Source organism: Mesoplodon densirostris, chromosome 18, assembly GCF_025265405.1.
Source record: "Mesoplodon densirostris isolate mMesDen1 chromosome 18, mMesDen1 primary haplotype, whole genome shotgun sequence".
In the NCBI taxonomy this organism is placed as follows: domain Eukaryota; kingdom Metazoa; phylum Chordata; class Mammalia; order Artiodactyla; family Ziphiidae; genus Mesoplodon; species Mesoplodon densirostris.
This window is the reverse complement of record NC_082678.1, coordinates 23,602,142-23,625,371: the sequence shown is the minus strand read 5'-3', so window position 1 is coordinate 23,625,371 and position 23,230 is coordinate 23,602,142. Positions and strand designations below refer to the sequence as shown.

General features: G+C 41.6%; 1 protein-coding gene across 1 annotated transcript in view; it reads left to right on the top strand.

Moving 5' to 3' along the window:
* The window catches only part of MAP2K6 (mitogen-activated protein kinase kinase 6), a 115,663-nt gene that overhangs the window by 81,162 nt on the left and 11,271 nt on the right, over positions 1-23,230 (top strand). Inside the window, exons 3-10 of the mRNA XM_060081330.1 lie at positions 10,621-10,669; positions 11,247-11,360; positions 12,710-12,829; positions 13,648-13,764; positions 14,436-14,487; positions 17,166-17,293; positions 18,447-18,524; positions 19,973-20,112. Of these exons, the coding sequence (XP_059937313.1) occupies positions 10,621-10,669; positions 11,247-11,360; positions 12,710-12,829; positions 13,648-13,764; positions 14,436-14,487; positions 17,166-17,293; positions 18,447-18,524; positions 19,973-20,112 (798 nt within the window). The remainder of the gene's footprint in view (positions 1-10,620; positions 10,670-11,246; positions 11,361-12,709; positions 12,830-13,647; positions 13,765-14,435; positions 14,488-17,165; positions 17,294-18,446; positions 18,525-19,972; positions 20,113-23,230) is intronic.

The following is a 23,230-nucleotide window of genomic DNA, read 5'->3' as shown; positions in this document are numbered from 1 at the left end:
CATTTTTGGACTGGTGAGCAATACCTTGGCTATGGAGATAGTTGTTAGAAAGAAGAGCCTTTGAAAGGCGGAAGCCAAATACTTATTGTTCTGAGACCTGAAAAAAATAATCATAGTCGGTCAGTCTATATGGAATGGGTAGCTTTGAACCTCATTACTAGTTGGTTAAAAATTCTACAAATGTGTTCAGCAGATGGGGTCCTGTGTAAATCCGAAAAGGTCACTGGACATGGACTTTCTGCCTTTTCCATATAGATCTGAGCAAACAAGCAAACCCCTGAGAGAGCCACTACTATAAAATGTGGTTTGAGGTAGAAAGATGGTATTTGGTGAGAACTCAGCATCCTGCCACCTAAATCCTGCCCATATAAACAGAAGGCAAACATGAGACGAAGGACCACTCCTTTGTTAGCTAAGCCTTTGGCCCAAATCCCTAAGGGAGCTCTGGTCCTGGTGAAGCAGGGCACCCTCTCCTGGAGCCTCCATCTTGTTTCTTTGTCTCTCTGTTGGGTGGGGAGGGTATTTCCTGCCTAGCTGGGGGTATGACCACCTATCAAAGCATCTGCATGGGAGGAATGGAAATTCCAAGAAAAACAATTACAGCAGAGGTACCATAAAAGCAGAGCAAGTACAATGAGAGGCCATACCAATGGAAACTTAAATGTTTCAGGCTTCTGCTCATCTATAAAAAAGCACCTCCCTTTGTAGAGGTTTCTGACCTTAACCGTGATCATTCCCTATCGGACAGTGCACCCCTGGTGTTGGAATGTGCTAATAAAAATGATCATGTTCTGTAAGACTTTGGTCATTGCATCTTATGCAACCATGTAAACACACTTTCCACTGAAGAACTTCTAAGGACAGAGCAGCGGGGAGGGCTGTTCTTCAGTGCCCTGGACTGCAGAGCCACATTCAAGTGAGAGTGCTCCTTTCATGAGGATCTGCAGGAGGAATTCTTTCCATATCTACTACCAAGACTGGGGTTTCTTTTTTTTGTGTGTGTGGTACGCGGGCCTCTCACTGTTGTGGCCTCTCCCGTTGCGGAGCACAGGCTCCGGACGCGCAGTCTCAGTGGCCATGGCTCACAGGCCGAGCCACTCCGCAGCATGTGGATCTTCCCGGGCTGGGGCACTAACCCATGTCCCCTGCATCGGCAGGTGGACTCTCAACCACTTTGCCACCAGGGAAGCCCAGGGGGTATACTTTTAAAACTTTATTTTGAAGTAATTGTAGATTCACAGGAGGTGGCAAAGAAGTGTACAAAGTCCCCTGTACCCTTCCCCCATCTGTGTCCCCCACAATGTTAACATCTTACACAACCCTAGTATCATATCAAAACCAAGAAAGTGGTGTTGGTGCAAACCGTAGAACGTGTTCACATTTCACCAGCAATATAAGACCTCGTGTGTGTGTATTTGTGTGTGTGTCACTCTGTGCAGTTGTATCACACGTGCAGCCTTGCATAACGACTACTGCAATCAAGATACCCAAGTGTATGGCACTACAAGACCCTCTCATTTTACTCCCCACCTCTGACCCCCACCCCTGCCGTCCCTAATCCCTGGCAACCACTGATCTGTTCTCCTTTTCCATTTCATTACTTTTTTGTGTGTGTGTGTGTGGTATGCGGGCCTCTCACTGTTGTGGCCTCTCCCATTGCGGAGCACAGGCTCCGGACGCGCAGGCTCAGCGGCCATGGTTCACGGGCCCAGCCGCTCTGTGGCATGTGGGATCTTCCCGGACTGGGGCACGAACCCGTGTACCCTGCATCGGCAGGCGGACTCTCAACCACTGCGCCACCAGGGAAGCCCTCATTACTTCTTGATTGTGGTGCACATGGAATCATGCATCTCCTTTCTGAGACTGGCCTTTTTCATCCAGCATCATTTCCTTGAGGTTCATTCAAGTTATCGCATGTATCCATAGTTTATTCTTTGTTGTTGCTGAATACCATTCCATGGTATGGATATACCACAGTTTGTTAAACCCTTTAGCCTTTGAAGGAGATATAAGTTGTTTCCAGTTGAGCTGTTATGAATACATCTGCTGTGAACATTCATGTATAAGTTCTTGCATAGAAATAAGTCTCTGTTTCTCCGGGATATATGTCCAGTAGTGCAATTACTGGGTCATATGGTAAGTCCATTTTTAGTTTTGAAAGAACTTCCAAGTATTTTCCAGGGTGATTTTTACCCATGTACATTCTTACCAAAAATGTATGAATGACCCAGTTTCTCTGCATCCCTGTCAGCGTCATCACTGTTTTTCATTTTAGCCATTCTGATAGATGTGAGATATTACTGCAGTTTTAATTTTCATTTCTCTAATGGCTGTTGATGTTGAATACTTCTGGCATTTATTTCCCATCCCTATATCTTCTTTGGTGAAATGTCTGGGCACTTCTCTGCCTATTATGTAATCAGATTTTTTTTTTAATGTTGAGTTTTTAGAGTTCTTCATATATCCTAGATGCACAGAGTTTGTCAGGTATGTGATTCAAGAACATTGTCTCCCAGTCTGTAATGGGTCTTTTTGTCTTTCTATTTTTTTAAAAAAATTATTTATTTATTTATTTTTGGCTGCTCTGGGTCTTCGTTGCTGTGCATAGTCTTTCTCTAGTTGCGTCGAGCGGGGGCTACTCTTCGTTGCGGTGCGTGGGCTTCTCATTGCTGTGGCTTCTCTTGTTGTGGAGCACGGGCTCTAGGCGCATGGGCTCAGTAGTTGTGGCTCGCGGGCTCTAGAGCGCAGGCTCAGTAGTTGTGGTGCACAGGCCTAGTTGCTTCACGGCACGTGGGATCTTCCCGGACCAGGGCTTGAACCCGTGTCCCCTGCATTGGCAGGCCGATTCTTAACCACTGCGCCACCAGGGAAGCCCTCGTTTTCTATTTTGATGAAGTCCAATCTATCCGTTTTTCCTCTTATGTGTTATGTTTTTGGTGACAAGTTTAAGAACCCTTTGCCTAGTCCTGGGTCCTACAGATTTTCTCCTATGTTTTTTCTAGAAGTGTTTTAGTTTTACATTTTAGATTTAAGGCTATGTTACATTTTGAGTTTAATTTTTGTACAAGATGTGAAGTTTAGGTTGGGCTTTATTTTTTTTTTTTTGCCAATGGATTTCTGGTTGCTCCAACACCATCTGCTGAAAAGACTATCCCTCCTCCACTGAATTGCTTTTGCACCTTTGTCAGATATTAATTGGGCGTATTTGTGTGGATCTATTTCTGGGTTCTCTATTCTGCTCCATTGGTCTCTGAGTCTGTTGCTCTGCCAGTCTGTCATACTGTCTTGATTCCTGCAGCTATATAGTAAGCCTTCACATTGGGAAAAGTGATTCTTCGCACTTTGTTTTTCTTTTTCAAAACTATTTTGGTTACTCTAGGGCTTTCTTCTTTCCATATTAGTTTTAGAATAAGCTTGTCTATGTCTACAAATAAACTTTCTCAGATTTTTGGTAGGAATTGTGTTTAACCTATAGATCAGTTGAGCGAGCATTGACATCTTTACTGCACTCAGTCTTCCAGTCCATGAATGTGGTAGATTTTGCCAAGCACTTAGATTTTCTTTGATTTCGTCCAACAGTATTTTATAGTTTTCATCATACAGATTCTTTCCATCAGGTTTTGTTAGGATTTATACCTAAGTGTTTCCTTTTTTTGAAGCAATAAAAATTGTATTCCACTTTTGATTTTTATTTGCATTTGTTTATTGTCAGTATTTAGAAATGCAATTGGTTTTTGAGTTGATTGCATACCCTGTGACCTTATAAAACTCAATTATTAGTTCTGGGAGCTTTTTTAGTAGATTACTTAGAGTTTCCTGTGTAGACAGCCATACCTTCTGCAAAAAAGACAGTTGTATTTCTTCCTTTCCTGTTTTTTTATTTTTTTAACCTTTATTTCCTTACCTTATTTTAGTGGCAAGGATATTCAGTACTATGTTAAATAAGATTGGTGAGAGCAGGCTACCTTGCTTTGTCTCCCATCTTAGAGGGAAAGCATTCAATCTTTCACCATTAAGCATGATGTTAAGTCCTCACAGATGTTGTTTATGAGGTTGAAAAAATTCCTCTCTGGTCGAAGTGTACTCAACATTTTTATCATGAATGTGTGTTGAATTTTGTTGATTTTTTTTTTTTGTGCATTAATTGATGTCATCTTGGGGTTTTCTCCTTTGTCCCGTTGATATGGGTTACACTGATGGATTTTTAAAATATCGAACTAGCCTCGCATACCCCCAAAAAATCCCACGTGGTTGTGGTATACTACATTTTTTTATACATTGTTGGATTTAATCTTCTAAAATGTGAAGATTTTTGTGAAGATTTTTGTGTCTTAAATTCATGAGAGATGTTGACCTGTAGTGTGTATGTGTGTGTGTGTGTGTGTGTGTGTGTGTGTGTGTGTGTGTGTTTCTGAGCTACTATGTTCTGGTTTTGGTATTTAAGGTAATACTGACCTTATAAAATGAGTTGGCAAGAGTACCTTCTGTTTTCTGGTAGACATTGTATAAGATAGGCGGTAATTATTAAAAAAATGTTTTTGAGCTATAACTGACATATAATATTAGTTTCAGGTGTACAAAATAATGATTCGATATATGCAATTCTTTTTTTTTTTTTTAATGTTTGCTAAAATTCCCCAGGGAAACAAAGTGGGCTTATATATTCCTTTTTCTGGAGCTTTTAAATTACCAATTCATTTTCTTTAATAGTTATAGGGCAATTCAGATAATCTATTTCATTGTGGCTAAGTTTTGGTAGTTTGCAGTTTTCAAGGAATTTCTTCTAAGTTGTTGAATTTACGAAAGTAAAGTTGCTCATAGTATTTCCTGATTATTCTTTTAATGACTGCAGGATATATTGCGATATCCCCCTTTTTTGCTGATATTGATAATTTGTGTCTTCTTTCTTTTTATCTGTGTTGGTCTTGCTAGGGGTTTATCAATTTTTATTGAATTTTTAAAAGAGCCAACTTTGTTTTATTTCCCTGCTTTCAATTTTATTGATTTCTGATCTTTTTTTCCTTTGACTTTTCAAATTGACAATTTTATTGAGATAATTGTACAGTCACATTCAGTTGTTAGAAACAATATAGAGAAACTTTATATTCTCTGCCCAGTGGTAACATTTTGTGAAACTATAGTATTGTAAGCTCAATTTATATTGACAGTGATACAATGTACCCATCTTATTCAGGTTTTCCAGTTTTACTTATATTCACTAGTATGTGTGATCTTAAATTTCTGTACCATTTTTGTCACCTGTGTAGGTTCATGCATTCACCACTACAGTCAAGGAACTGAATGGTTCTGAAACCAATAGGATCCCTCATGTTGCCCTTCTATAATCACGACTGCCTTCCCTCCTCACCTCTCCCAGTACTGTTTCTCACCCCTGGCAACCACTAATCTGTTGTCTATTAATTTTTCTCATTAAAAAATATTATTATATAAGTGGGATTATAGTGTGTAACCTTTTGGGATTGGCTTTCATCACTCCAGCATAATTTCCTGAAGATTGATCCATGTTGTATATATACATTGCTCCTTTTAATCGTTGAGTAGTATATCTTGCTGAGTTATGCATGTACATCTGTAAGTGTGCATGCAGACAGCAGAGTTTAAACACTCACCTATTGAAGACATCTGGGCTGATTCTAGTTTTTGGCTGTTATAAGTAAGGCTATGAACAATCATGTACAGGTGTTTGTGTGAACATAAACATTTATTTCTCTGGGAGGAAAATACCCATTGGTGGAATTGCTGGTGGCAGTGCGTGTTTAGTTTTTAAGAGATTGCCCAACTGTTTTCCAGAGTGGCTATATTACTTTGCATTTTCACCAGCAATGTATAAGTGATTCAGTTTCTCTACATCCTGTCCAAGATTTGGTGATGCCACTATTTTTTGTTGTAGCCATCTGAATGGTGTATTGATATTTTTCTGCTCTTTATCATTTCCTTCGGGATATATTCTCATATCCACTTTCCAGCTGTCTTTTATTCCTTCCCTTTAAAATTTGATAGTCTTCACCGTCTAATTTATATTAATTTTCTGGGGTTTTTTAATGAATTTTTGAAAACCACCATAAATCCTTGCTTGGTATAAAAAAGTGAATAAAAACCTATGCAAAGGTAAAAGTAGTTTCTTTGTTATCTTTCCCTCATGTGGTAGAATAAGCCTTGAATGTACTTTTCTATTTCATCCTGTAAAGCCAAGGTCCCTTCATGATTGTAGACTGTCCCACGTTAGCTCATGGACAGGATTACTGCTGTTGTTGTTATTATTATTTTAATACTGAGGCTGAAATATGTACTCCTAAAGAAGAAGCTTCCTCATTGTGAGTTTTTCTTGGCAATTTTGTGAGGTTGGCTTGGTGACTCTTGCCATTTATATGTACCCTGCCACCTTCTGCTGGAGTACACACAAATAAATAGACCGGGACAGAGCCCCATTCTTTTTAGGACTGCGTGTGTGGTCTCTTCACTTGAGTTTTTTCTTTGAGTCACTGATGCCAATGTGTCTTTGACTCAGGTTTCTGGGCTGTTCCCTCACTTGATTGGCAGCAACTAATTCTAAATCGATTCCATGCTAGTCAGTATTCTTTCACTTAATCCTCACAAGAAACTCAGAGGCAGTTGTTACTCCTCTCACTTCATAAGTGAGAAGACAGACCTATACAAGGGTCAGGGGCCCTGCTCAAAGCAGTTGAGCTCCAAGAGCCCAGGTTCTGGTGCTGGAATGCCTGGGTTCACATCTGAGATCTGAACTTCCCCAGTTGGATATCTTAGGCAAGCTACCTAACCCTTCTAAGCCTTAGTTTCCCCTTGTGAAAAACGGGAACAAACACTGATGGGGTTGCTATGGGGATTAGATGTCACAGTCCATATTAAGTGTCAAGTTTAGTGCATTTTCCAATATAAGTTCTCAATGAATGTCTCTCTAAGTGTTGTTGTTATTATCATTATTATTTCACTTAATAAGTGCAAGAGGTGGCATACAAACTGAGGGTTCTTTGACCCTCAAGCATGTGCTCTTAGCCACACGTTAGACTGCTCGTGACTATAGCCAAATAGCCCATGGCTATCCATGAGAGGCAGGATTTTTTACTTCTGCAGCTGAGAAGACTTCATGGCGTCGCTCTGTGTTCCAGTGTCACCATCTCTTTGATGATATCTCTTAAATTATTTAGTCTGTTTCAATGTCAATTCTTCACATTAAAATAGAGCTAACACCTCTAAGAGTTGTGAAAATTAAAGAAGATATCTGATGTAAAGGGTCTCACATGGTCTCTGGACCAAGTAGATGCTTAACAAATATTATCATTAGGTAATAAGTACATATTGTTATTAATAAACATTATTATAGGTGAATAATAATTACAATAGTAACCAGTAAACTCATTACTCATGTAGAATTATTAATCGATAATTATTTTAATAAACCGAAGCTGGTTATTTATATAAAAAAGTAATAGCAGGTGACCTTTGGAATACCTTTGGCCTTCCAGGGTTAGGAGTTTCCTAGTAAGTTTGGTTCTTTCCCCAGAACACTGGAATAGTGAATAAGCAGCAGAGAATGTCCACCCACAGTTTAAACCTCCTGCACAGACTTGGTGCCCCAGGCAAACAGATATGCCCAGCCTTGGACAGGATACAGTGTCAACTAACCCAATACAAGCTGTCCATTTTGGTCCATCATTTGATGCTTTTGGCAGACTCGCTGAGCCTGTAGGCCTCATGGCGGGTGGGTGGTCATTTTCATTAGAGGGGGCCTGGGTGTGGGGGAAGTTTTCTGTGATTCAGTCAGACTTGGATTGAATCATAGCTTCACCACTTGGGAGCAAGTTAGCTCAAGTCGACACCAAACAGGTTTTCATCTGGAATATGGGAACAATGACACTTATAGGTAGGGGTGTGTGTGTGTGTGTGTGTGTGTGTGTGTGTGTTTTAATGATAGAAGAAGCGGGTAAAGCACTTAGACCAGTTTTCAGCCTCTATCCCCTTCTCCTTAGGTCAAGGCCGAGACTTGGGGGACATGAGTTTTATTTTCAGCTCTGTTGAGGACTGTCTGTTCAGCATATCACTGATTTTTTCTGGGTTTTGTTTTTCTCTTTCTGGAAAATGGCGTGAAACTCTCCTGTTAGGTAAAGTTGTCATGCAAGGTTAGAATAACGCTGGAGTCAGCAAACTTTTTGTGCAAAAGACCAGATAGTAAATATTTGGGGCTACCCAGGCCATCATGGCCTCTGCCGAAGATGCTTTGTCGTTTGTTTTTTCCAACCCTTTAAATGTGTAGAATTCACCCACAGCTGGGTCATGGACTGTAATTTGCAGAGCCCTGGTATGAATACTGGAATGTCAGCCCTGGAGGAGGTCTCACCCAGCACTCGCGCTGGATGGCAAGCACGTGCACGTAGCCCCGAATAACGAGCCACCTTTTCTGTTACTTCATTCTTTTTAAAAGGAAGCGTCCGAACAATTGCAAAGGATTTTTTACTGTTTCGATTAGTCACATGTTTCAAATAATATTTGTCTTTATTTCAAAGTTCCATTGCAATTACTACAAACAAATTGTGACAACTAAAGAAAAAGAGCTTTGGAGGTTTTAAGAGTGAGAAATCAGATTTTCAGAAATTTAATTCCTCTGGAAAGTGTTTCTGAAGAAAAATCCCCTGCTCAGAAACACAAGATATATGAAAACATCACTGCCGTGTGTGTGTATGTGTGTGTGTGTGTGTGTGTGTGTGTGTGTGTGTGTTTTCCTCTTTATCCCTCCCTCTCAGTCCTGGTTTTAAGTTACTATAGAAAAACTTTATTTGAGATTTTCTATACGTTTCAAAGAGATTTTTAAGGTGAGGGAAGGCTTGCCATTAAAACCTTAGATTCATGTGTGTATCTGTGTTTATGTTCCTACATTTTACTTATTGCTTTATTTAGTCAGTTTCAGCAGGAGGGGTAGAATTATAATACATTAGGGAAGGGGAAAATTGTCGTTGGCCAAGGATTTTTCTCTCTCTTCCTGTCTTCTTCCCTTGTATTTTTCTGTATAATTCTGGCCTGGAATGTCCCCTTGGGGACACCTGCATTTCCACCCTTTTTGGTCACCCTTTGTTCAGGCAACACCAGGATTCTTTTGTCTTTAGCCTCCTATCGCTTTATTCGTTTGATCATATCAACAAGTTTGTTATGTTGTGTTTGTTATGTGTGCTTTGTTTGTTGTATGTTATGTTTTCTGTGTTTCTTGGCATTTACTACTTTTGTCAGTATGCTTTTGGTCTATTTATTTGAAGAAAGGGCTTCTCTAGGCTTATAGTTAGGTGCACAGCCAAAGCCAAATATCTTTCTCGTACATGGACTGTTATCAGCCAAGGTAGCAATGAAGTAGGGGAAATAAATACACATGAGATGACTCTATTTTCTCTAATGGAGACACAAAAGCAGTGAACCTCAGCTGCTGAGATGACCCCTGGATAGTGAGTACACTATGTATAGAAGAAATATCACAACTGGGTATGCCAGCCTGGTAGAACAGAAAGGATTCTAACCTGAAAATCAGGAGGCCTGGGTTAGTCGTGACCTTGGGCAAGTCACTTTACCTGTCTGGACCTTTGTTCCATCTTAAAGGAAGGATTAGATAGATTTGGAATTCCTGTGATCTATGAATTTTGTGAGTTAACAGAACCATATTATTGTTTCTTTTTGTTAAAACAGTTGTAGAAAAAGTGGTGGGATAATTGGGCACATGGATGCTCTCGGATGAAAGAAGAATCTAGTACTTTTACTTCCTTATAAGAATATAATTACTTATACAGGGGCTTACTAGAGTAGTGTAATTATCCACATAAGTATATATATGAGACTCATATTTACTGAATATTTACTGTATGCCAGGGATTCTGCTAAGCATGTTACTTAGAATATCTCATTTAACACCCACTCCTACTCCATGAGGTAGTGTACTAATATCTTTGTATTAAAGAAGAAACGGGGGCTTCCCTGGTGGTGCAGTGGTTAAGAATCCGCCTGCCAGTGCAGGGGACATGGGTTTGAGCCCTGGTCCAGGAAGATCCCACATGCCGTGGAGCAACTAAGCCTGAGCGCCACAACTACTGAGCCTGCGCTCTAGAGCCTGCAAGCCACAACTGCTGAGCCTGCGAGCCACAACTACTGACGCCCGTGCACTCTAGAGCCCGCGAGCCACAACTACTGACGACCGTGGGCTCTAGAACCCACGAGCCACAACTACTGAGCCCATGCGCCTAGAGCCCATGCTCTGCAACAAGAGTAGCCACCGCAATGAGAAGCCTGCGCACCGTGAGGGAGAGTAGTCCCCACTCACCGCAACTAGAGAAAGCCCTCACACAGCAACAAACACCCAACGCAGCCAAAAATAAATTAATTAAAATAAATTAAAAAAAGAAATGGAAGTTCAGAGATTAAGTGATTTAAATGCAAATGTATTTTATTCCAACTCCCACACTATTAACCCCTTTATGCTGCTTTATTTTACTCACGAGCTTTCACCTTATTCCTAAGGAAAGATCTCTCCAGTCGCATCTGATTTGGGAAGGTCATATTTGACTAAATGTCTCATGTTTTTTTCCCTCCCCTTCTCTTTCTTAGGCCACCTCGAGATTTAGACTCCAAAGCTTGCATTTCTATTGGAAATCAGGTGAGAAAAATCATGTCTGCCAGTTAATATCGTGACCATTTTACATGGATGCTTTCCAAATGGCCAACGAAAAAACTGTATTTTCTGTAACATGCTGTCAGGGGCTGTGGGTCAATAAAGTCTGAATGTAAACGGAAGTGGTCTGTGGAGCTCTTGCTGTTTTGAATGTCGAACTGAAATCGGGCTGTTGTGGTCCTGAGGGAAGGTATTTGAGGCAAGTAGTTGGTGCTCTTTGGGGTAGATTCGTCGAAGTTCAGGCCCAGATCTAGCTGCCATCAGTCAGCAAACGAGAGGCAGGGCTAAAGAACCACGGTGCAGAGTTGGCCTTCACCGAGCAATGCGGAGGCTGAGTCGGAGCTGGATCTCTGTATTGCCCGTGATGAGCAGGTGCAGTAGGGTCTACCCATCTCCCATGCACTTCTTGCTTTCAGTGGCTGCTTGGAAAAGCTTCTAGACCAGAAGGTTCTGGACTAGAAAGAACCCCTAGAATGCTGGGAGAAACCAGAGAGAGGACAAGGTAGCCTGTGTCCAGTTTATTTCCCTTTTTCCTATGTATTCTTGCTTTTCTCTCCTGCAGAACTTTGAGGTGAAGGCAGATGACCTGGAGCCTATAGTGGAGCTGGGCCGGGGGGCGTACGGGGTGGTGGAGAAGATGCGGCATGTGCCCAGCGGGCAGATCATGGCGGTGAAGGTAGAGTTCCCCTTCCCCAAACGTTTTCCATCCCTGATTTATGTGTTTGTCCATCTCAACCGCAAACCAGCTCTTTTCATATAAGCAAAACAATCCTCTGTGGGGTGAAACAGCAAAGCTTATTCATAGGGAACAATATTTCCCTCCAAATATGTGAAAAATGCTTTCTTGGCATGAGTTGCATCAACTAGGTTTTTTTAACTGATAAATCCAACCCCCCCGTTTAATTTTTTGTGCAACCACCACATCATCATCACACGTCAAAGAATCAATAACAGCTCTTCAACGTCATCTAATAGTTGTTACTGTTTTTTCTCCTGCTGGTTTTTCAAATCAGAATCCAAACAAGAGCTCACATATGGCATTTGGGTTTTGTGTCTCCCAAGTGTCTTTTTAACCCTTATTCTGTTGCTTTTAAAGAATTGTCCCTGAAAATCAGGAAACACCAATTGAGGGAGGAAATTGTCTCCGTTTGTGGGAAAAAGGAGGGTAAAATCATCTTGAGTAAATTTGCATAGCTTTTGAGCTATAAAAAGAAATTTAGAATCATTGCAAATTTCTTGAGTAGATGTTGGAAGGACCTTGGAGAATGACCAATGTATTAATTCTAGATGAATTGTTAGGAATGTGGGTGGTCAGATGACTGGGATGCCTCTTTTTTTGGAGAATGGAGTTATCTTTCCCTTACCTTGTAGATTTTTCAGTTTCTTCTTCTGCAGGCTCTTTGCTACATAGGCAAAAAATGTGAAAGCCTCATGATATTATATCGTCTTGTCATTTAATGACATAATCGTGTTTCCATAAGGCTACGTTTGCTGGTGTGACAAGTTTCTCTTCTCTCAGAAGCCCTGGGGTAGGAATGAACAGTTTCTCCATTTCGGTTTGATTCCTCCTCTTTCCTTTCCTGAATCAATTCTCTTACAGTTGCTGTTCAGTCCAAATATTCTTACTTGTTCACAAAGAGGGGCTTTTGGCTTTTTTTATAGGACCCCACATCGGCCCCAAATCAATTAGTACTCTGACCTCTTTGCACTAAACCCACATAATAAATCAGACTGTTTTTGTAACTTGGAAATGCATTCCCAAACATTTGCACACTCTCCAAAATATATTATCAGTTTGCTCCTTACTGGGGATTATTCGGGAAATCAAATGAATAACCGTCTTCCTTACTTTTCATTCGTTACAAATAGCTAATCCTGTAGGGTAGATATTTGAAGGGTTGTTGCTGGAAGTTGTGCTGTGGATTTTGGTACTATTCTCAGGATGGGATGCTTCAAGGTCCCTGCCTTATCACCAGACTCATCCTCGGAGCAGTAACCATACATTTTTCATGCATTCCCATTCAGCGGATCCGGGCCACAGTAAATAGCCAGGAGCAGAAAAGGTTACTGATGGATTTGGACATTTCCATGAGGACCGTGGACTGTCCTTTTACGGTCACCTTTTATGGCGCACTCTTCCGCGAGGTAGGTGATGCTTCTCTTCAAACTCCAAGGAGAGCGATGGCTAAACAAGAAGTTTCCCTGATCACATAAATGCCACACACAGTCACAGTGCTCTTTCTTATTTGACGTGTCTTCTGTAGAGTTTCATGCTTGTGAAATGTTGGTGCAAAGTTGGCTTGAAACCACGATATTTTCAAATGCGTTTAGCCCTTTTAAAATGCTGAGGCCCCCTTTCTCCTTTCTGTTTTGGTTTGTCTATTTTGCCAGAACTATCTCTATCGAGAGTCTGTAGACTGATTTGGATAGATTCCTTAAAATCTGAACTCCTCTGGTCTTTGAGCCTCTTGCTATGCTTCAGGGAGCCTTGTGTACCACATGGGCTTACATTGACCTCTTTGCTCCGCCTCTCTTTTTCACTTCACGGTGATGTGGGTTACGATGCTTCATCTCCCTCTTAAAACCAGCCTTTTGATAAACGACCGCCAGCGGTCCGCCTGGGAGGTCAGACATGGAGTAGGTATCTGGACTTAACTCCTGGAGGGCAGTGACAGTAAAGGCTTAGACTTCTGAGTTCTATTGCTCGTGGCTATTAGTGTGTAGATCCTAGTTTTCATTAAGGAGTGGGTGATCACCTGCAAGTCGGCTTGGCTGTCTGCTAGTTTGTTCTTTGGAGGTAATCTTGCCTGTTTATAAATCCCTTTGAGAGCTTGAAGGGATTAGTACATTTCCTCCAAAACTCAAGCAAGAAACGGTCCGTTCTTCCTGACAGGTGTTAACTGTTTCCTCCTTTTTTCCCTTTTCCATCCTCTCTAACCACCTCTGAACTGACCGGCCTCTAGGGGGATGTCTGGATCTGCATGGAGCTCATGGACACGTCCCTAGATAAATTCTACAAACAAGTGATTGATAAAGGCCAAACAATTCCAGAGGACATCTTAGGGAAAATAGCAGTTTCTGTGAGTACATCAGGAACCCTACTTCAAGGCATGTGAGAAGTCTGGGCCTTATGTGTCCCTGTACCCCCAGTATGGGGAAACACTACCTGGACCATAGCTCCCATCCCGTACTTGTCTGTTGAATGCATGAGTGCATCTGTGGATGGATCAACTAACGCTTTACTTTCTGGGCATTATGTAAAAGAATCTACTCCTGACTTGGCTGGGTAAACTCTCAGTTAAAGTGCCTCTAAGCAGTACATTCATCTGTTATGACCATGTTCCTGGTGTCTCTGTCCTGATATTAGTTGATTTTGATTTTGATTTGTAGAGTTTTAAATGTTTTCTTAGGATCAATAGGCATAGGAGGAAGCAGGAGAAAATGAAATGAAGGGCTGCTCCCTTCATGGTTCCTGAGGGCCAGGAGGGAGGAGAGAAAAAAATGCTGGAGGCCAAATGAAAATCAAAATGTATGAGTGAGACATCCTCTCTGCTATGGGGTATAGTCGTCTCTGGTGTGAGGAATCCAATTTGTATGACTTCCTGTGTATTTTCCTGGATAGGAACACCACTATCTGAGAAGATACTTCTCCTTGTGACCTTAAGCCAGGGATGATAAACCTGGATATGCTTAACATTCAGTTTCTTTCCAGTGATGGGGGGAATAAACCCACCTTGTGTTTCTCTTGCAGATTGTAAAAGCATTAGAACATTTACACAGTAAGCTCTCTGTCATTCATCGAGGTAAGTATCCATGGAGCTGCCTTGGCTGTTCCTTTTATCAATTTTATTTCTTTTACCTGAGTTTTTTTTTTTTTTTTCCTACCTAGTGGATGGAATTGAGTCAGGCAAGAGAATGGAGGAGGTTTCCTTTGGAACTGGATAGCAAATCATATACAAGTAGCTGTTCTTTAACTTGTCTGAGGGCATCAGAAGACGTGGGCTTTATATGAAAACTTAAATATAAAATGCCTGTTACCAAGCAGAGCTGTGGTATTACCCATTGAGAACTTTAGAGAATAGGATAAAAATTCATCTAGTGTTGGCTGTCACCCGAGAGCTTGTTAGAAAAGCAGAATCATGGGTCCCAAGACCACTGAATCGGAATCTGCATTTTAACAAGATTCCCAGGTGATTCTTGTGCACATGAAAGTGGTATAAAGCACAGCCCTTTCAGACAGCAGGAGTCAGGATAAGATGAAAAATTTGGAAGATATGGCTCTTCCTCTTCTCCCTCCTTCCTTTTCTCCCTTCCTGTTATCTTTTCATCCATCCATCCATCCATCCACCCATCCATTCTTTCTTCCATCTTTCTTCCAAGCCTTCAACCATCCGTATACCTTTTTCAATCATTGTCCAACATTTACACAGCACTATGTTTATACAGCACTATAATAGATGCCCTGACAGGTATCTGAGAAGAAAATATATTCTTATTCAAATTCTACATAGGGATTCTTGATAGGGAAATAAGACAAATATATAACAAACACCTGGGGAAAAAAACACATTAGAAATATGAATGTACCACATATGGAAGTAGTAAAGGTAGAATACAAAACAAGGAAATGATTAGTACTGGGTAACCATAGTCAAGGAAAGCTTCTTGGAAGAGATATGTTTAATCAGGTCTCTGAAAAAATTTATGGAAAGTATTGATCGCTAATAGGGTATTGTGATTTGATAATTCTTACACTCTCTGAGCCTGAAAGTAATGTAAGATGCTTCAAACAGTATTCCTGTTATGATTGTTATTATTATTGTTATTCATTGTTATCATTAAAAATGGGGAAGATAAGGAGGAAGAGGAAAAGAAGAAAGTGGGAAGGAATTCAGATAGGAAGAAGAATGTGGATTATCCACAAATGTGAAACTGATTTTTAAAGGCTTATTTCAAAATTATAAAATGTTTCATTCATAGTAGAGAATGTTTATAAAGTATAAAAAATAATAAAATGAAATTTGTATATCTGCTGTTTAGTTTAAGGGAAAAATTATAAAGGATAGTTTTTAAAGTTTTTAGAATAACTTTTTTCTTTTGAGTACATGCCCTTTGTGAAGTGCCACTAGGGAAAAAATTAAGTGTAATTTCTAATTCCATTATCGAGACATAACAACGGTTCATCTATTTGGGGAGTGTGTTATCTCTCTCGAGACTGAAGGATTCATTTAAGAACTGTAGAATGAAACCTCTTTATCCACATGTATATTCTGTGACCTGCCTCCTGGTCTGGAATATCTGGGTTTATGATGAGTTAACACCTTGTGACCTCTGACACACTTCCAGCAGAAGCATCCATCAAAACGGGTTGCTTTGATCGTATTTGGTGTATCATTATGTCACAGTCTGCCTTTTCATTCCACTAAATGCACAACAGATCATTATGAACCGGGCTTTTAAAACACTATTTTGCTGTCACAAGAACACTTAGCATGAGCTCTACCCTCATAACAAATTCTAAGGGGCACAATATAGAATTGTTCATTACAGGGGCAATGTTGTAATGGCCGATCTCTAGAACTTATTCATCTAACATAACAGAGATGATTGGCCCATGGAGCTAGCCGTTTGATTCAATCATCAACTTTTAAGTTCTTACTGCATGTACGAGGGCAACGAAGATGAGAAATTAGATAGAGGAGACAGTTTTTTCCATTGATGGATTCCCAGTCTGACAAGAAAGATACAACGTGAAATAGAACAGGAGTCCCCAACCCCTGGGCTTTGCACTGGTACTGGTCCACGGCGCGTTAGGAACTGGGCCTTACAGCAGGAGGTGAGCGGCGGGCGAGCGAGTGAAGCTTCATCTGCCGCTCCCCATCGCTCGCATTACAGCCTGAACCATCCCCGCCCACCGCCATCCCCCCCGTGGAAAAACTGTCTTCCACGAAACCGGTCCCTGGTGCCAAAAAGGTTGGGGACCACTGAAATAGAAAGCAGACTACTAACCCAAGATCCAGCAGAATAAGAATTAATGACATTAGACGGAATGAACTCATGAAAAACATTTTTGTGACTATTCATTTTGAATACTGTTGAAATCATTTTATGGTCTATCTTCCATGTATATAAGAATGTCCTTTCTCTTTCTTCCTAAGCTTTCCATAATCCAAATGAACTTAGTAAATTCTACTTTTGTAAATTGAAATAAAACATTTGAAAATGATTTTTAAAAAGGAAGAAAATCAAGTTGATTTCCCCCCCTTTTCTCAGCTTTGATGTTTTTCTTTATTTTTTTAAAAAAATTTTATTTTATGTTGAAGTAGAGTTGATTTACAATGTTGTATCACGGGGGTGGCGGTTACTTCTGCACTGGGTCTTGAGAAGAAAGTGAAGGGGAAGGAGGAAGGGAGGGTCCAGGGCCCCTGGTGGTAGAGGGATGCTACTACCACCCTGCGCTCCTGACTGTTCTTGCTCTCAGATGTCAAGCCTTCCAATGTGCTCATCAACACCCTGGGCCAGGTGAAGATGTGCGATTTTGGAATCAGCGGCTACCTTGTTGACTCCGTCGCTAAAACTATTGATGCAGGATGCAAACCGTACATGGCCGTAAGTACAGCAGCTGGGGGTAGCATCGAGGATGTAACTGCCTTCAAACCAGGCCAGGAAATAGGAAAGGGACGGCCAGGGAGGGAAAACAGAGATGTGCCTAAGATGCAAGAAATAGTCTGCATCTTTTTTCTTAATATTTCCTGTCTGAAATACTGAATCCCTTGCTTCATATGTATTCTTTAAAAAAAAAAAAAAATCAGGTAAAGGGGACTTCCCCGGCAGTCCAGTGGTTAAGACTCCACACTTCCAATGCATGGGGTGCGGGTTTGATCCCTGGTTGGGGAACTAAGATCCCACATGCTGTTTGGTGTGGCCAAAGAAACACAACAAAACAAAAAACCTTACACAATGCTATATGTCAACTATATGGCAATAAAGCTGGAAAAATAAAATAAAATTTAAAAATATGCAATGAATTACGTTGCCTATGTTTCTACAAATCACTCTTTAAAAATATCAGGCAAAGAGGTATATTCTTTGAAAAAGCAGGTGGGTAATACATAGAGCCCACACAATTTTCCACACTGTGTTGCAGGGGAATGTTGCCTTGTTTGTTGAGAACAGAACAGAAGAATTTAAATTCCCCAAACAAGTCAGTTAAGTGAGTCCTGAAGGAACCTCATAGCTATGAAGGTTCATTGTCATTAGCAGAGACCTTGGGACTCCCTTTAACTTAAGGGACTTCTAACTGTAAATATTCTACTTGGAAATGAACTTGCTCTTGGAATTCAAAAGCTTTCTGTCCATGTTTAGCTAAAAGTTTTGAGGTCTATTAACACCAGACAGTAGCCCAGTGACTCTTGTTGACTCTTTTTACTGAGTTCTGGACCATTGGTCTTTTAAACAAGGAAACTTCTAGGCTGACAAAGTAATTTTATAATGTATATCATGTTCTTCATAAGGCAGAATTTAAATTGCTTTTGAATTGAGAGGGGACTTTGATCCATTACTGTCTCCAAGAAAAGACGTGTGGAGAATGAGGAAAATCCCATGGAGACGTTGTTATTTATTGTAGTTAGTGAGTCTCTTGGCCTGGGAGGTATGTTAACAGCTCACAGCAACTCATTGGGCAGCTGGTGACACTCTCACCCCTGAGCCTTTATGGAGCCAAGAATGTCATCTCAGCTGTCTTTTTCTGTCTCCTTTCCAGCCCGAGAGAATAAACCCAGAGCTCAACCAGAAGGGATACAGCGTGAAGTCTGACATTTGGAGTCTGGGCATCACCATGGTAGTGTATGATAATCATCATGGACCAGGGTGTTTGGGGCATGAAGTTGGAATGGGGTGGACCTGGAGAACAAGAGGCAGGTGCCTGAGATGCTGGTCTGAGAGAGCAGATTTGGAGCGACCATTGTTTGCAGTGTGGTGTAGCAGAAATACGGAACTGGGATTGGACAAAACACAGTTCTCTTGATTCTACTTCCAAGTAGTTGTGTGCCCCTGATTCACTGATGGAATCACACAGACGGTCTCACCGTCCTCATCTGTAAAATGAGAGGGTCTGACTACCGTTCCTGATAGTTTTCTTTATGGTTTAAAATTAAATTATTCTAATCAAGGCATGCAGAAGCTTAAGCTACTCAAAGAGGGCTAATGTGTGTGGACCCTGATAGAGCTTTTTTTTTTTCAATTTTTATTTTCTATTGGAGCATAGTTGATTAACAATGTTGTGTTAGTTTCATGTGTACAGCAAAGTGGTTCAGTTACACATGTATCTATTCTTTTTCAAATTATTTTCCCATTTAGGTTATTAGAGAATATTGAGCAGAGTTCCCTGTGCTGTACAGCAGGTCCTTGGTGGTTATCTGTTTTAAATATAGCAGTGTGTACATGTCAATCCCAAACTCCAGATCTATCCCCCGCCCAGACCCTGATAGAGCTTTGTTATCTAGGACATGGGCTCAGCTTCCCAGAATATGGTTATGACAGAAGTCTTGGCTGTTGAGTACAGGTATAGCCCAAACACATAGTAGCGCATAGGATAATTTTCTCAGGCACAGCCCTAAAAGTACACAATGAGTGCCTGATTTGTAACTTTGATGATAATAAATTTTCAGTGTATCACCGAGGTCTGGAATGATCCACGGTGGTCCTGTTTCCTTCCCAGACACAGCAGCTGATTAAATCCTGTGAGTTATTTTACATCCCTGCCCAGAAAGCACGTGATCTTGTCACAGCAAAGTGGCCTTTACTCAAGTCCAAAAAAAGATCAGTCATTTGGTCCTAGTTTTTTTTTTTGTTTTTAATTCTAGCATGCGCCCAGCAGATGGCAGCAGATGTACAGCTCTGTAAGAGTCTTAGGGTGAGAATTACTTTTTAGACTCAACATTTGAAAACCTGGTCGCTTTACATCCTGAAGTTTCATACTGTTGGCTTACAATTTTATGAAGTGCCACACCGGGTTTTAGGGAGGACCCAGTTTTAAGTAGGCTTAAGTGGCTGTCTCCGGTACGACGTTATCTGAAAAGCCCTAGCACTGGGACTTGGAGGAAAACTGCTAGAGAACACAGCATTAGTTCCCCCCCGCCCCCCCAGCCCGCGGAACAGTTTACCTGATGGTCACCATCGTGCCTCCCTCTGGCTCTCCTGGAGCCAAGTGGATTCCCTAGCGGACCCCCTCTTTACCTAAGCAGCCCCGTGTAAGCTCTTGTCTCCTTGTGTCCCTCTCCCCTCTAGATCGAGCTGGCCATCCTTCGGTTTCCCTATGATTCGTGGGGAACTCCTTTTCAGCAGCTCAAACAGGTGGTGGAGGAGCCGTCGCCACAACTCCCTGCAGACAAGTTCTCCGAAGAGTTTGCTGACTTTACCTCACAGTGGTAAGAGAGCCTGTCTCTCAGAGGCCAGCGTGAAGAAACAAGAGTTCTCATGACTTTCCCCTGTCGTTTTAATCCACGACGCATGCATCCATCCCCAAAGCATTGACGGGCCTGTCCTTGCTGCTGAGCAACAAAGATGGCTCTGCCCCTCCCCCGCTGAGCTCAGAGCCAAGGAGGGGGTGTCCACAGTCAGTCACTATAGTCCATACTGCAAGTCCAGACATGGAGACACGCATAGGGTATTTGGGGAAAGCAGAGGACCAGCGCTGGGTTGAGTTTCTGGAGGAAATAAATGCTGAGCTGGGACCCTGTGAGGTACGTCCAAGAGAAAGGGAAATAGGGGAGGAAGAGGTATTCCAGGCAGAAGGGACACCGTGCATCATATCGCAAAAGGGAGAAACTCTTTTATGGGAGGTTTAAGTCATGTGATGTTGACCAGAGCATAAAGAGAAAGGTGGGTTGACCCACCGGAGGATTAGGGATGAAGAGTAGATATGACACAAAGAACCACCCTGGATAAGAAGACAGAGGCTACTTTCAGAGCCTTCCTTAGGTACCCAGAAGTCTTAAAAGTAGTTCTAGGGTCTGTAGGCTGATTCTTACAGAACACTTGCTAACTTACGGATGTGCTTGCCCATAAGCGTACAGTGGACAGTACTGGGCTGGTGGGGGGCGGGTGTGAGAAGGGAAAATAAAAAAAGTTGGAAGGAACCGTGCTAATGCTGTAAACTTTGTTTTCATGGAAATTGACAGTGGAATTGAGGAAACTTGGAGAGGGGATTGTTTTCTCCAGAAAATCTAGTGATTTCTGTCTGCGTAGGGACCATGATGCTTGGCATGCTTTGATACTAATGACCATAGCAAGTGATGCTGGAAAGAGGAGGCTGCGTTGGAGCTGAGGTGGTTTATTTGGGCACCTCCGGAGCAGTTGAGACTTGGAGGAAGGGACTCAGAAGTGGCGAGAAGCCCAGCTGCGATCCTCAGAGAGGGGCAGTCTGGCTGTTGGCTGCTAAGGAAGGGGCTGGTGTTCTGAAGGCTGCTTGAGAGTCTGGCTTCCTCAAGGTTATCATTCCTTGGCCTCCACGCCCTTTGGAAGAAGCCTTTTGAATATGGCTTTTATTAGGAAACATGATTAAGACCAAGCAGCTGCCTATTGCTTATGAAACTAAGGCCCTTAGACTTTTCATCGGCTCTAAGCCCATGTCACCCTGGGTACTTTTCCCGAAGGATATATGAGGCTGAGCTGCCACTGTTTGTTTCTGGTGTAGTTTTGGCTGAATGGCCAGAGAGGGCTGTAGGACAGTGTGCTGCTGGGTCCTCCTAATACGTGCATCCTCTGGGCTCTGGGGATGTGTCCTCCTCTCTGCTTTCCTTGCCTGAGTATGCCGGGAGTGGTGGTACACCTGCCAGGCTGAGATGGCTTCCGGATTTTGCCTTCTGGTTTTGAGAACTTGGTTTTTGTTTTTGATTTTTGTTTTCCTTATCCTCAAATGTTTAAAGGTCACCTAGGAAAATGGATTGAGTCATCTTGGATAGTTCACACCCATAGTTTTCAAGAAGGGTGATAATGGAGAAGGACCTTCTGTAAGGAAGCCTGTTCAAGCTCTCTACTTTGTAAGCTTTCTCCCACCTGGCCCCCTTTCCCAAGATTCTGGGAACTTCAGGAAACCTTGCTAAGAACAAGGCTGGTGTGAAAAGTCTGAGAAAGCCACGTTGCCTGTTGTGAACCAGCAGTTTAATCTGATAGTTCTGAACTCTGGCTGCTCGTTTCTAAGATGTGCCATCACCTAGGCCTCGGCCTCAGAGACTTTGATCTAATTGGCCTGGGGAGCGTCCTGAATATCAGTCCTGTTCAAAGGTTCTCAAATCATTCTACTCTAGGGCTGCGGTGAGAACCCATGATTTACATCTATGCTCTAGGGACCCGTTATTAACTGCTTCCTATTGAGAAAGCTCCTCTGCAATTTATTGAAAAATCATTGGATGACTTTTTCTTTTACCAGTTTTCTTCTCTTACTTAGAACTTCCCCTAAAGAGTCGGAGTGTTAAAGCTTTTTACAGATATTTTAAAAACGAAAGCTTTGGAAAAAATACATGTTTTCTAATTTTAGCGCATGCACACATTTGTGGAAGTTGCAGATACTTGTGCTACTGCTCTTTATATAGCAGCTGCCCTGGCCTGCCCTCCCCGCCACAGAACATAAGAGTGTCCTCATGGCCACCCCTCTGAGGTCTCTGTTTCCCTCTCGTTTTCTCTCATTTTCAGTCCCAGCTACTATGGTTCATTAATTTAAAAATTTTGAGCCATAGACATTTTCCAGCTATCTCGGAATTGTTAATTCCGTTAATACTGTTGATTCTTTGTCATTTCATTTGCACTCAAGTCAGCCAGTCTAGCTTGTTTATGGGCTTACTTAAAATAATAATAATTGAAACAAAACTCAAATTGCTTTGACTTTGAAGTTGTCAAAGAATAAATTCTTCCTCAGACTTTTGAGTGTGGTAGCTCCCGTAGAATCTGATACCTAAGATCAATTGTGTAAAATAGTCATTTTTGTTGGTATGAGAATTGAGAAGTTGAAGCAGAGCATTAATTCTGAATTTTATGAGCATTCCTACTTATCCTCAGTCGGATTTTTTAAGAGTCCCAGGCTCTCCTGTTTCAGATGCCAGGTGCATCGTTTTCTGCCTACCATAAACCACCAACATATTTTCTTTGATACCCCCTTAGTGTGAACATTGTTTTGAAGTCAACTGAGTTGGGAAAGTTGTCTAATACTTCAAAAAAGAGTACTGATTTTTGGGGGGATTTTAGGAATGGCTTAGATCTTTATGGAAGCCACTTTATTTTTCACATGTATTAGCATACAGATACACACCTGCCCACAATAGCAGTCTAGGTATTCACTTGTTTTATTACTGACAGTTTTAAGTTTGATTTGGGGCCAGGTGAAAAGAATGGAAAAATGATCATTACCTAAAAAACACCTCTTTTATTTCTTGATGAAAGAAAGATGTAGCCTATGAGTGTTATCTCCCTTTTATACCTGGTTCCTCCATTTTCCTGTGTATTTTTGAGGCACATCTTCATGAAAGGACCCCTTTTTGAACGACCTCT